Here is a 14,837-nt window from a genome sequence, read left to right on the forward strand (position 1 = left end):
GATTATGGGATCACAGTTAAATCTTACTCAAGAGGACATTCCGTTACCCTCAACTTCTGCAGAATCCCCATCACAGTTTCGTACAGAGCCTGTAAAGAGGACTATAGAAGACATGGTCTGTATTGTTTGCTCAAAAGCAGCATCAGGTGCTCACAAGTGTAAATTGTGTGATATGTTTGTTCACGTAATTTGTGGTGAAATAGATCCTAAAGAGGAAGGGTATGGTAAGAATGTATTTTGCAACATCTGTAAAAAGAATACGGATCAGAAAATACAGCGTGATGAAACCAAGAAAGGTTTAGAAAAGCAAGCAAAGAAAATGTTAGCAGTTTCTAATGCAAAGCACACAAATGTCGAAGGTGTCACTGTGAGAATTAAAGTACCCAAAGTAGACAAAGCAAAAACTGATGCCTGCTCGATTTTAGCTGTGGTTCTTAGTAAAACAGAGGATGGCTTTTATAAACTTGGTACTAAAAGGGTATTTTAAATCAATTGTATGCAAAATCTGAATTCAGTGTTTGCAAAGAGATTTTTAAATAAAGATGTCCCTGCTGTAGAAATATCTTTACATCAAACAGCAATAAAACAATCCCTTGGTACTGGTCAGGGTTTCACAAAATGTGACTGCAAATCTAAATGTACCACAAATAGGTGTGCTTGTCGCAAAAAAACTACTGCTTTGTAATTCAAAGTGTCACAAATTTTTAGATTGCACAAATAAGTAAGCATAATTTCATCATGTTTTGTAAATTCATTAATTGATGATGATTAATTCTTAGATATTGCTGTTGCAGAAAATATCTTATTTTCACTTTAACAAGTGATTTGTTATAGTTCACTTGAACGAAATAAATAACATTCTGTTAATTTCATTAATTGTTATAGTTGAGTTTAACGAAATAAATAAAGAACATGTTAAATAGTTGAGTTTAACGAAATAGATAAAGAACAAAATGTTCCGATTTCGGCCGAGGGCAGATACGCTCCAGAGTGCTCTGTTCTAATCGGAGCCTCGGGCGCCGCAACTGCCTCTGGGAACCTTACCATGGGTCTCAACCCACACGTCTTGAAATTCTCTGTCTGGGAAATTATCTATCGAATCTATCTATTTAATATAGATTTGATAGATATTTTCCCAGACAGAGAATTTCAAGACAGCTGGGACCCATGGTAAGGTTCCCAGAGGCAGTTGCGGCGTCTGAGGCTCCGATTAGAACAGAGAACTCTGGAGCGTATCTGCCCTCGGCCGAAATCAGAACATTCTGTTCTTCATTACATTCTTCGGCTTCTTTTTCAATAAACAGTTTACATGAGAGAAACAAACCGCGAAACAAACTTTTCTAAAAAGCTAAATTGCTTCTTTTTTTTTTTTGCACTTTAATTAGTGCCTAGTAGGTAATGTGAGAAATGAAACAATTTTTCTGCACTTTAATTGATCAACCTAGTTAATCTGAACAATAACTGATATATATATATATTATAATATAATATATTAGTCACTGAGCTGTGATATTCCTAGCTAAATCATGTGAGGGCCAAATATTCATCTTGCTACCTTATATAGAGCAGTGCTAATCAACTTCTGTAAAAGGATTTCCCTGTATTCACCATAGCAACAGTGTAATGTAGTGAGTGATTGCAGTCACTGCAAGACAGTTTTTTAGAGCAGTGAATCTGTGGGAGTCAAAGTCAGATGATATCCATTACAACAAACCAGTACAAAATATTTCACTTGGAAATGCAGTTTTATAATCTAGACCAAGTAGGTGGTTGGTTTATGATTTAAGTGAATGTGAAGACTATTTCCATTATACCCGACAACCCAATGATTCCATTTTCAATTTAGAGATTTGTATGTGTACATACATACAATCTGTCAACAGAGAGAAGGAACTGCACTCAAACCTGTATTTTCTACTAGTTTTAAAAATATGAAAGATGGGGGATTGATTGACCAATGTGTCCATTATCTAGGAGCCAGAAATTTGGGGTGAAGATACAAAGACCATTAATTTAAAGGGATATGAAACCGGGAAAAAAAAAAAAAAAAAAAAAAAAAGTAGGCAGAGCATACTATTTAAAAAGAAGTTTATATTATCAAATGTCCTTCATTCCCAAGTTATTCTTTGTTGGAGAGATACCTAGGTGCCTGGAGCACTACATGGGATGAAACAGTGCTGCCATCTAGTGCTCTAGCATATGATGAACATTCTTGCAAAACTGCTGCCATATAGTGCTCCAGACATGCATGCTCCTGAGCTCAACGCCTTAATGACCACAACGTACCCACCATTTCGCTGGTAATTAAGGGGTTAAAGTGACTTTAAACTTTGCTAAAGCAGGGGCAGGATATTAAAGGTCATCTGTGCAATTAAAAATTGTACAAGCAAAAAGTTATTTTTAACCTATTTAAATTAACCTTGGTTTCCACTGTCAGAAGCAGCAGGCCGCCCTTTCTATACGGTCATATTTTCTAAAAATCAGAAGGGGGGCGGCGGTACAGCCAACAGGAAGTTGTGTTGCACGTCCCATTGAAAAAGTTCAGTGCTCCTGGCCTCTGCTACAGAGGCAACGAGCAGAGATGCAACCTTCAATGGGACAGATCACAGAATGCGATTGACTTCTGTATGTTTTATTTGCAAATGGCCTTACGTTGATAATGCTTCCACTGTAGAGCTGGAGATAGAGACAAAAATCATAAACTAATGATTCAGATAGGTCATGCAATTTTAAACAACTTTCCAATTAACTTTAATCCTCAAATTTGCTTTGTTCTCTTTGTATTCTTTGTTGAAAGCTAAACCTAGGTAGGATCATATGCTAATTTCTAAGCCCTCGAAGGCCACCACTTATCTCAGTGCATTTTGACAGTTTTCCACAGTTAGACACTGCTGGTTCATGTGTTATATACAGTATCTCACAAAAGTGAGTGCACCCCTCACATTTTTGTAAATATTTTATATATTTTCATGTGACAACACTTAAGAAATAAAGGAGTGTACATCCTGTATAACAGTGTAAATTTGCTGTCCCCTCAAAATAACTCCACACAGCCATTAATGTCTAAACAGTTGGCAACTAAAGTGAGTACACCCCTAAGTGGAAGTGTCAGAATTGGGCCCAAAGTGTCAAAATTTTGTGTGGCCACCATTATTTTCCAGCACTGCCTTAACCCTCTTGGGCATGGAGCTCACCAGAGCTTCACAGGTTGCCATTGGGGTCCTCTTCCACTCCTCCATGACATCACAGAGCTGGTGGATGTTAGAGACCTTGCGCTCCCCCACCTTCCGTTTGAGGATGCCCCCAGATCCTCAATAGGGTTTAGGTCTGGAGACATGCGTGGCCAGTCCATCACCTTTACCCTCAGCTTCTTTAGCAAGGCAGTGGTCGTCTTGAAGGTGTTTGGGGTCGTTATGATGGAATACTGCCCTATGGCCCAATCACCGAAGGGAGGGGATCATGCTCTGCTTCAGTATGTCACAGTACATGCTGGCATTCATGGTTCCCTCAATGAACTGTAGCTCCCCAGTGCCGGCAGCACTCATGCAGGCCCAGACCATGACACTCCCACCACCATGCTTGACTGTAGGCAAGATACACTTGTCTTTGTACTCCTCACCTGGTTGCCACCACACACGCTTGACACCATCTGAACCAAATAAGTTTATCTTGGTCTCATTGGACCACAGGACATGGTTCCAGTAATCCATGTCCTTAGTCTGCTTGTCTTCAGCAAACTGTTTGCAGGCTTTCTTGTGCATCATCTTTAGAAGAGGCTTCCTTCTGGGACGACAGCCATGCAGACCAATTTGATACAGTGTGCGTCGTATGGTCTGAGCACTGACAGGCTGACCCCCCCACCCCTTTAAACCTCTGCAGCATTGCTGGCAGCACTCATGTCTATTTGCCAGACAACCTCTGGATATGACCCTGAGCACATGCACTCAACTTCTTTGGTCAACCATGGCGAGGACTGTTCTGAGTGGAATCTGTCCTGTGAAACCGCTGTATGGTCTTGCCCACCATGGTGCAGCTCAGTTTCAGGGTCTTGCCAATCTTCTTATAGCCTAGGCCATCTTTATGTAGAGCAACAATTTTTTTTTCAGATCCTCAGAGATCTTTGCCATGAGGTGCCATGTTGAACTTCCAGTGACCAGTATGAGAGTGAGCGATAACACCAAATTTAACACACCTGTTCCCCATTCACACCTGAGACCTAGTAACACTAACGAGTCACATGACACCAGGGAGGGAAAATAGCTAATTGGGCCCAATTTGGACATTTCCACTTAGGGGTGTACTCACTTTTGTTTCCAACGGTTTAGACTTTAATGGCTGTGTGTTGAGTTATTTTGAGGGGACAGCAAGTTTACACTGTTATACAGGCTGTACACACTACTTTACATTGTAGCAAAGTGTCATTTCTTCAGTGTTGTCACGTGAAGATATAAAATATTGACAAAAATGTGAGGGGTGTACTCACTTTTGTGAGATACTGTAGATAACATTGTGCTCATTCCTGTGGAGATAATTATAAGTCAGTCAAAAGCACTGAGATAGGGGAAGAGTCTGCAGAGGCTTAGATGTAAGGTAATCAGAGGTAAAAAGTATTAATATAACAGTGTTGGCTGTGCAAAACTGTGGAATGGGTTATAAAAGTATTATCTATCTTTGTAAACAACAACATTTTTGCTAGAGGGTCCCTTTAATATTTTGCAGAAATAAACCAGTTGCAGTTCTCCCTCGCTGTGCACACATGACTTGCTCTGTTCCATATGCTGCCCAGTATTTTACAGATGACAGTCCCATGACACCTTGCAATTCTCATTAACGTACAGAGCATCTCTCCTGTGAAATTCCTGGGCCCCATAATTCAGAAGTACCCACCTTTAACTCTCTCCTCTACCCACCTGATCCACCCCCTCAGTCTGTCTTTAGTGCTCAAGTCCTGGCATACTAGGTTTTAAACAACACACTTACTATCTGAAGCAACATCCCAACACCAACCTGCAATCTTCCAACTCCAGGCAGTTACGCCCTCTGCATCTTCCATCCAGCCACTGAGAATGAAGTTTGTTCTTTACTATCTTAATCACGCCTCACTACCAGCCCGCTTGACCCCATCCCTTCCCATCTAATACCCTCCCTGTCTTCCATCCTCACATCTTCAACCCATCTCTCTCTACCGGTTCATTCCCATCTTCTTTCAAACATGCAAAGGTCACTGGCATAGTAAAAAAAAAAAAAAAAAAAACACACACCTCTCGACAATTCTCCTGAAAGCTATCGCCCCATATCACTGCTCCCACTAACATCAAAACTCCTGGAAAAACTAGTTTACAAGCACCTAACCTACTTCCTGTCCACCAACAACTTGCTTGACCGTATTCAATATGGATTCCGCCCCAAACACTCAACTGAGACTGCCCTTACCAAGTATACTAATGATCTTTCTGCTAACAGTAATGGCCGCTACACTATACTTACCTTAGTTGACCTCGGCTGCCTTCGGCACAGTTTCCCACCCCCTCCTCCTACAGACTCCTGACCTTTGTGACACTGCTCTTTCTTGGATTCACTCTAATCTTTCACACGTCTTTTTCTGCGTCATTTGCTGGCGACTCCCTCTCCAATGCCTCTGTCTGTTGGAGTACCTCAAGGATCTGTTCTGGGTCATCTACTCTTCTCCATTTATACTTCTTCACTGGGTAAACGTAGCAGTTATGGCTTCAAATATGACCTCTATGCAGATGACACCCAGATTCAACTCTCCACCCCCTGCACTCTCTACCTTTGTCCTTTCTTCCTAGATGGCCTCTCACCACCTAAAGAGTAACATGTCCAAAACTGAGCTCCTAATCCCCCTTCTGACTTATCTATCCCTGTCGACGGCATCGCCATCTCTCCAAGTCCGCTGCCTCTGAGTTACACTTGACTCAAATCTATACTTCATGCCCCACATCCAATCGCTTTCTTCATCCTGCCGCATCCACCTACGCAATATTTCCAAGAATCGCCCCTTTTCTGAGTGCCAACACTACAAAGCAAATAATCCACTCCCTTGTAATTTTCCGACTTGGCTACTGCAATAACCTACTTACTGGCCTGCCTTCCTCTTTTCCGCCTCTCCCCCTTCAATGTATCCTAAATGCCTCTGCCAGACAAATGCACCTTTCCCGCCACTCTTTATCTGCTGCACCGTCAATGGCTCCCTGTGACGAATCAAACCTTCTCAGTGTCACAATAGAGGGGTGTAGGCATGAAGGGGTTAATGGCACACAGCTCTGTGAAAGGACCTTAAAAAAAAGATACCACATTGGACCCCAAATCTTGTCCACACTGCTCTAATTAACAATTTCCCTGCTGCCACCACCAAAACTTTTTAAATTAAAGTAGAGTTTTGGGGAACCCCTAAAAACTCACACTATTTAATAATTAGGTAACGTGCCTTTAACCTTGTCTCAACAGGAGTGTGAATTCGGATATTAGAGCCCAAAAGACAGAATTAGATTTTCTACGTGTTTGATAACAAAAATATCAATACAGGTTACACAGTGCAAAATTATAAAGACATTCAAAATAACACACAAATGCAAAGCTACAGTTCTTTAAAAAGTATATGGGACATGAAGAATTACACACAATCTCTAACTTATTACCAAGTTCCTTTAGATATGTGGAGAGCTGCCATTCCAGATGTTTAATGGTTTGGTCCCAAGGGCAGTTCTGCCTAAAAAGTCTTTCGGTTACATACTTGAACCAAATTTTATTTGTCTTGTCAAAGACAAAGCCCGGGTTATAATTTACGAGTCAAGCCAATGCAAAGAAGTCTTAGCTTTTCTGAAAGCAGTTTTCACACACAGGAAAAAGCAATTCACATTAACCTTTTCCAGGCTGAGAACACAGTACCACCTTTGCGGGGTAGCCAATCCAGGTATCAACTACTCCACATGATTGTATCAGGACACTCCTCCAATTCACAGCAGAATTAAAATTCAAAATTCTCACCCTTACATACAAAGCTCTCACCAACGCCGCTCCCCACTACCTATCTTCTCTAATCAACAAGTATTATCCAGCCTGCCCACTAAGATCGAACAATGACCTGCTCCTTGCATATTTGACTATCACCTCTTCCCATGTTAGACTGCAGGACTTCTGTCGTGTGGCAACTACCCTCTGGAACACTCTCCCTTGTGCTGTCCTGATTTCCCCTAATCTTTCTTTCAAATGCTCCCTCAAGACTTTTGTTCAGAGAAGCCTACCACCCAACTAAGTTATAAATTAATTCCACTTATCTACTATTTCCCTGATCCAACTCTGTATTAAGATCTTTCTCACTCTTGCAGTCCTCACCTCCTGTTTCTTAACCTCCTACCCTTCTAGATTGTAAATTCCCACTGGAATAAGACCCTTAATTCCTCCTGTATGTGTGACAAATTTTGTCTTGTCTCTTACACGTTTTATATCACCTATTTAAATAAATTGTACCCATGGACAGCCCTGCTGAATATGTTGGAATACACCATGGTACCCAGCAAAGCATGCCATCTCACAGTTGTATGCCACATTAACCCATCACTAGTATACCCTCTAGAGAACAATGAGTTTACTAGCATTTACCCTCTTTGGCAATGTTTACCATCACTTTAAATTCATGCTATTAAACAAAAGATACCAAGAGAACGATGAAAATTTTATAATACTGGTACAAATCCCCAAATCCGGAATTCCAAACTTTTTAATTGTATTTTTAACCCTTTGGTGCCAAGCTGATTTTTTTTTTTTTTATATATAAAACATTTAACTTTTTTTTTTTTTACAGATCCCCAAGACTTATACCGTTGGAAAGGTTAGGCGATTATCTTTCCAACGGTGGGGGTCTGTAGCTGCTTAGATGCCTGAGATACAGGCTTCTAAGCAGCATGCCCCCTTTCCCTATACTTTACATTGTTCATTTTAAATAAAGTTGCAGTGACTTCATCACGCAAAACGTGAAGCCCCGGCGATGCCTGTCACTATACAGGCCTGATCGCCGGCGTAGGAGTGGGTGGAAGCCTCCAGATGTCCCTCAAGTTGGGAGAGTGCTAGCGACGGCCTGAGTGAGACAATTTGCGACGGCTCAGCGCCGTAGTTAGCACTCAAGAGGTTAAACAAAATATCAAAAATTACTATTTTTACCCCTTCATGTATGTGTTCTAAAATGCAGATAGTCTATATTTAAAATAAATATTTCATTTCTGATTACAGTGCTGTATTATCTGAGGGCACTACGTATACAAAAGTATAAAATATGATATAAAACTAACTTTAGGTTGCATGAATAAGTTTATTATGAAATGTAAATATTATAAAAATATACCAAACATCACAAACAAAAACAAATGTGAAAATAAATGTGATGATTCAAACGAGAATCAATAAATAAAAAGTTCATGTAAGGATATGTGTATTCTTGTTGAGACACTTGTGACTCTTTGTATCCTTGGAGTTTCTCAAAGAAAAGGAGAAATAGCAACATCATCAGAAATGTATCAAGCTTGTGGCCAAATGCCTACTCACATGAACTTGAGCTTACGACCAAGCTCAGGGAAATGCGCACACCCACTTTATACTGGTGGGTAAACAGTACTCTCACGGCAATGCAGTATATAAAAGATTTATTTAAAATACAGTAAAAAGCGTCACAAATGCTATACAAAACACCTTATACAGAGGTTAATAGAGCCTTATATATGGATATTTGCTCACAAAAGTCAACTCCACTGCAGGATGCAGGCAGCAGAAACTTAACCGCTGCACAGAGCAACCTGACCCCAGATGGGAGTGGCTCCTCCTACCAGTGTATCAGCAAGTGTACAGACGCACAGGAGAGTAAAAAAAGTTCCAAAAGTGCAGACGATCGTTTTGCTTAACAAGCTTTTTCAAGGAGAACAAAAAGCAAAACGATCGTCGGAACTTTTTTACTCTCCTGTGCGTCTGTACACTTGCTGATACACTGGTAGGAGGAGCCACTCCCATCTGGGGTCAGGTTGATCTGTGCAGCGGTTAAGTTTCTGCTGCCTGCATCCGCTTGCATCCTGCAGTGGAGTTGACTTTTGTGAGCAAATATCCATATATATGGCTCTATTAACCTCTGTATAAGGTGTTTTGTATAGCATTTGTGACGCTTTTTACTGTATTTTAAATAAATCTTTTATATACTGCATTGCCGTGAGAGTACTGTTTACCCATCAGTATAAAGTGGGTGTGCGCATTTCCCTGAGCTTGGTTGTAAGCTCAAGTTCATGTGAGTAGGCATTTGGCCACAAGCTTGATACATTTCTGATAATCATCACAGAATTACACTATGTTGCTATTTCTCTTTTTCTTTGAGAAACTCCAAGGATACAAAGTCACAGAAGTCTCAACAAGAATACACATATCCTTATATGAACTTTTTATTTATTGATTCTCGTTTGAATCATGAAATGTAAATATTGCCTAAACGACATTGTTGTTTACACTTAGTTCTATCCTAACTCTAAACTATGGGCTCCAGTAACCATTCAGTGGCGGCTTCTCCTCTTGTGGCCAGCAATCCGCTGCCCACTTAACATTGCACACAATCGCTCCTGTGCAACCCCTGCCCACTCACAGCAATCACACGTGGGCATGAGCTGTCAGACGAGACCGTGGAGATTGAAACTTTCCACCTAAGATGTGGAGAACAGAGCAGGGAGGCAGTGGTCTAATAACCGCTTCTTGATAAATCCTGACTGCAGGTTTGCAAAAAGGGGGTGGGGGAGGGGAAGAGAAGGGCTTGATAAATTCAAGCCCTATATAGCAAATTTGTAAGACTTCCAAATACTTTTTTTTTTTTTTTATTTAAATGTATTAGTCAAATAAGGAAATAAGGTTCAGGAAATATATATCTGAGCATCACAATAAAAGCATACGTTATATCCATAAATTATATATTAATTTTTTAGAGACATTTCTGAAAAAACAATTGGTTTAAAAGTGGCACAAAGGCATGCAGTTAATGCGTGGTCATCTTGCCACACGTCCATAGTGCCCTTCCAGACCACTTTAAAAAAAAAAAAAAAAAAAAAAAAGGAGTATTTGTACCCTGTGGAAGTGAATTGTGCGATTTACTAATGGAACTGTTGTCTTTATGACAGCATTAAGTCTAAATTTCCTATAATACAATGCAAATTATACTGTCATGATTCATGAGGAGTAGTTATGAAACAAATTTTAAAAATAAAGGGACATAAAACAAGTTTACTTTCATGATTCAGATAGAGCATGCAGTTTTTTTTAAGAGTAAAACAGAAGAAAAAAAAAATTAAATCCAGCTTAGCACTCAAAGGGTTAAATCAACTCTCTGGATGTCTCAAAACTGCGGTTTACACATGAAAAGGGAGAGAATATTACCAGTATATTGTCCCTTTAAGAAAAAGGGTCCCTCCCTTGGCTTACTCATGCTCTGAGAAAAGTCTAGTAATGGAAAATGTCCCAGAATGTAAGAGCTCACCGGTTAAGATTGAGCAACAATTGGAAAAAACCCTGCCCGTTGTAATCCTAGCAAGTAAAGCTGTGCAACTTAAAGCAAAGGCACTGGATTAAAATGTATATTTATAAATATATAAAGTGTATTCTGGTTTGGCTGTACTTCCTGTTTTATGACAAAAACAAAGCATGGGATTGCAGGTAATTGTGTGTGCAGGTGCATAAAACGTATATTTTTAAATGTAAACATAAGCAACTGCATTCCTGTCACATCAGAAGGTATGTGGAACCCCTGTAAGCTGCCCATTTATGGATCCTGTAGACACTTCTAGCTACTGGGCACATTTTAGTAACACTACTCAAACAAACGATGCTTCTATATAAACAAACTTCAACAGAAAAATGCCTTATCAAGATATATTCCAGTTAGTGTCAATATGCGCAAGTACCAACAGCTGTCAGCTAATGAAAATTGCTATATCTTTGCTATTGTACAGACCCAGAAACACACCTGGAGTTCCCTAAATAAGTTTCTCGATTTAGGTCCTTAGTGCACACTAGCATGCCAGAATTTCAGAGCCCTAAAGGGACATGAAAGCCAATTTTTTTCTTTCGTGATTTAGAAAGAGCATGTCATTTTAAACAACTTTCTAATTTACTTCTATTATCTAATTTGCTTCATTCTCTTGATATCACTTGCTGAAAAGCATATCTAGATATGCTCAGAAGCTGCTGATTGGTTGCTGCACCTAGAGGCCTTGTGTGCATTGCTATTTCTTCAACAAAGGATATCTAAAGAATTGAGCAAATTAGATAATAGAAGTAAATTGGAAAGTTGTTTAAAATTGCATGCCCTATCTGAATCATGAAAGTTTAATTTTGACTAGACTGTCCCTTTAAATTTAGCACCTGTGAAATAATCAGCAGATCACCAACAATGGTTATTGCCCCTACAGAAGGCAATCCAGTAAAACTGGCTGTTGTGCCCTAAAGTGTGGGATTTAAAGACACTAACCTAGATATTTACCAGAAAACATTTGGTGATAGAATACTGCTCTATTGCTACCTGGATAATAGACCAGGAGGGCCACTTAAGCACTGAAGAGATGTGTCAAGGCCCACGGGCCTAAAATGTAACCCCCCCCCCCCCCCGCCGCCATTAAGCCAAAGAGTTAAATCAGTTCTTATCCTCAAATACCTTCTATTTTAGTTTATTTTTGCTTTCGACAATCTATCAAAAAACAGCCCTTTTCAAACGCTACTGCCGCAACTCATTGTCGTCCAATCACGTTTGGCTACTTGGGTCGTAGTTAAGTGCCTTCTTACTGGTCACACACACCCATGCATGCGCAATTAAGTTCTGTCACTGTAGCACATGTGCATTGAGACTTTGCCATGATTCCAATGCCACTCCCAAACGCATTGCTTGAGTGAAAGCAGTGTTAACACTGTAGCAAAGAAAGAGAGAAAGTATACACTTATAGCACACCTAGGTCTAAGGTCTAAGCAGGAGCCGCAACTTGGTCAGAAGAGAAGAGTGGAAGCACTTTTGGTAAGTATTCACCAATCACCCCCTACACCAGGGGTTGACAAAACTGTTTAAAATGTAGCAGCCAGTAAAAATATTTAGGAGCCAGACTGGTATTTTTATATAGATATAATTAAAAATAACCCAAAAACAGATGCCAGATCTAAAATTCTAGGAGCCAGTGGCTTCCGGGTTTGTCGAGCCCTGCCCTACATGGGCATTCAAATTTAGAATATTAAGAGCATTATTAAAAACAAAAATAAACCCACATACATTAAGCTTTCTGCCAAAGCGAATAAATGCATTGTGAACGCACAAAGAGGTTAAGATTATGTAAGTTACTAGCGCAGTGACTGGCCACAGGTTTATCCTAAAGAAACAACCAATTTGGAGGGCAGGATCCTATGATGTAATCTTAGGAAATAAATATTTTCTACCAAAAAAAGCAAGCTTTATTTTCAAACACAAGTGTGTGCAATATGGTAAGAATAACATCTTTACTAAACTAGTTTCAGTACATTGTCAGTTTTGCAATCTTTTAGCATTTAAATTGCAGAAGCTTGGTTTAAACTAAAGTCAAGACAGCACTAGTTGAAATAAATCTGAATTATTACGTTATCTGAGTAAATCGAATTAAAATCATTAATTTCATTAATTTTCATTTTTAAAAAAAAAAAAAAAAAAAAAAAAAAAAAAAAAAAAAAAAAGGATTGAGCCTAACAGTATTACAAATGTCAGAAGTATGCAATAGTGGTTTGCAGCCTTTTATGCTGAGATAGTCAAGGGAATTCTGCATTTCCGGTGAATCAAATTTTAAAGGGCTGTTCTAGTCAAGACTGAAAATGCACACAATGCATTAGTTTTGAATAGAAGCATTTTTGCATTACACATGAATTAGCAAAAATGATTCTAGTAAAAGCTCTAGCAGTTTCAAGAGTACTCTGTGAACCAGCATTTGAAACAGCACTAGCTCAAGGAGAGTAAAGGTGTTGCATCAGCTGGTAATTTGCCTTTGCCTCATTGCGGACATGACAAGCCCCACTGACTGTCTGAACAGCTGCAGTAAGATATGAATGTACCGAGAATACCTACCTATGCATCACATGCAGAGGGAAAAAAAAAAATGTTAACCCTAAAATGGTGATAAACTTAAGTGTAAAATGTTTCTATTCAAAGATGTAATTCATCTATGTCCCTTTAACCAGTAATGGAAACATTGGGATCTACTTGAAAAATAAAAGATATTACAACAATAAATTAAAGGCTAATGAGAGTTTAACAAATCAAAAGGGTATTCCAAGAATACAGGATAAAATGCAGCTTTCAATAAAGATTAAACTATACACAATGAATAGAATCCTTTCAAAATGTGATACTAAATTACTGTATCCGAAACTGACACATCTGCAGGGGAAAAAGGTGACACCCAAGGGTGCCTAGACAAACCAGTTTAGTACCGATTTCAACAACACAGCTGGTTATTTTAAAGACTCGGAATACGTGACAACTGTAGGGGGTGTTATGCTCCCACCACAATATTTTAGCTCAACAGTCCTCAAAATGTTTAAAAATTAGCAATATAGTACCATTTTTACATACCCAGTGTTCTTATGACTATATATATATATATATATATATATATAACAGTAGGTTTATGATATGTTAGAATATGATTAAATTGCACCCGTTCCAACCACCCTTAAACTGCTGCAATCATTGTTAGCACCCCACTTTCTAAGGTTCAGTGTGTGTGTGTGTGTGTATAATTATATATATATATATATATATATATATATATATATATATATATATATTTTTTTTTTTTTATTATTTGCAGCCTATGGTGACGTTACATAAGTATGACCATTACTTTCCATCTAACTTGGTAATCCTAAACATATGCTTGGTCAGTGAAGTCAAGGGCCAATCTGTGTGAACAACATACAGTACATAATAAAATGTATAAACACTGTAATGTTGCTAATTATGCAGGCCGCCGTGTCCATAATGGTTATGTGACAAAGCTAGAAAGAGGACAACCTTGTGTGTCCCAACAGCTTATGCCAGAACTATGTTCGCAAGCAAACTCACCAACAATCATTACTAAACCATATAAATTAGACACAAAAGTCTTCCGCATCCCAATTTTATTTACTAGGCTTCTCTTGCGTGTTGGGCCTACTAAGATTATAACTGGAGCCACGTCTTACTGACAACCAAAGAACATGGAGGGCGGCTCCAGAATTATTATTCGAGACAGGGCATCGCAATAGCCACAGATTTTCCGAGTAATCGATTTCAACTTTATATACCGATATACATGCGGTCTAGAAGGTCAGTGGAAGTTGTCAGTAACAGACTACTATCGAGAGGTGAGCCCATACCATCCCAATTTACCTGAGGATATTATGCGCTTCCATACTACGGTTCTGGTTACTAGAACACACCACAGCCACTCGAAGCGGTGAGGACGGCATTTTACAAAACCTGATGTTCCAAATTGTAACCTTATCAGCAAATAAACACACGGACAACAATTACAGCTGATTGATAGCGGCACTTCCGCCACTACACCGACACTGCCGAAACTCAAAATGGCGATGGGGGAAGATCGGGCTGGGAAATGACGAGCTGAGCACTGACGTCACGTAAGCAATGGGAACGCGTAAACACAAAAACCAGGACTTAACCCCATGGCTACCAGAGAGGTCTACGTCTTTCCGGAAGCACTTTCCGGTAACGTAACGTTACTACCGAGTGAGCACGAAGGAATATGAGCATTAAAAGATAACGATTATACATTCTACAATTTAAA

At 39.4% G+C, this 14,837-nt stretch overlaps 1 protein-coding gene across 1 annotated transcript in view; it reads right to left on the minus strand.

Moving 5' to 3' along the window:
* Nucleotides 1–14,631, minus strand: part of SSU72 (SSU72 homolog, RNA polymerase II CTD phosphatase) — a 195,692-nt gene extending 181,061 nt beyond the window's left edge. The window contains exon 1 of the mRNA XM_053690534.1: nt 14,420–14,631. Within this exon, the coding sequence (XP_053546509.1) occupies nt 14,420–14,499 (80 nt within the window). The 5' untranslated portion in view covers nt 14,500–14,631. The remainder of the gene's footprint in view (nt 1–14,419) is intronic.
* Nucleotides 14,632–14,837: the final 206 nt, after the last annotated feature.

Source organism: Bombina bombina, chromosome 8, assembly GCF_027579735.1.
Source record: "Bombina bombina isolate aBomBom1 chromosome 8, aBomBom1.pri, whole genome shotgun sequence".
NCBI classification, from domain to species: Eukaryota; Metazoa; Chordata; class Amphibia; order Anura; family Bombinatoridae; genus Bombina; species Bombina bombina.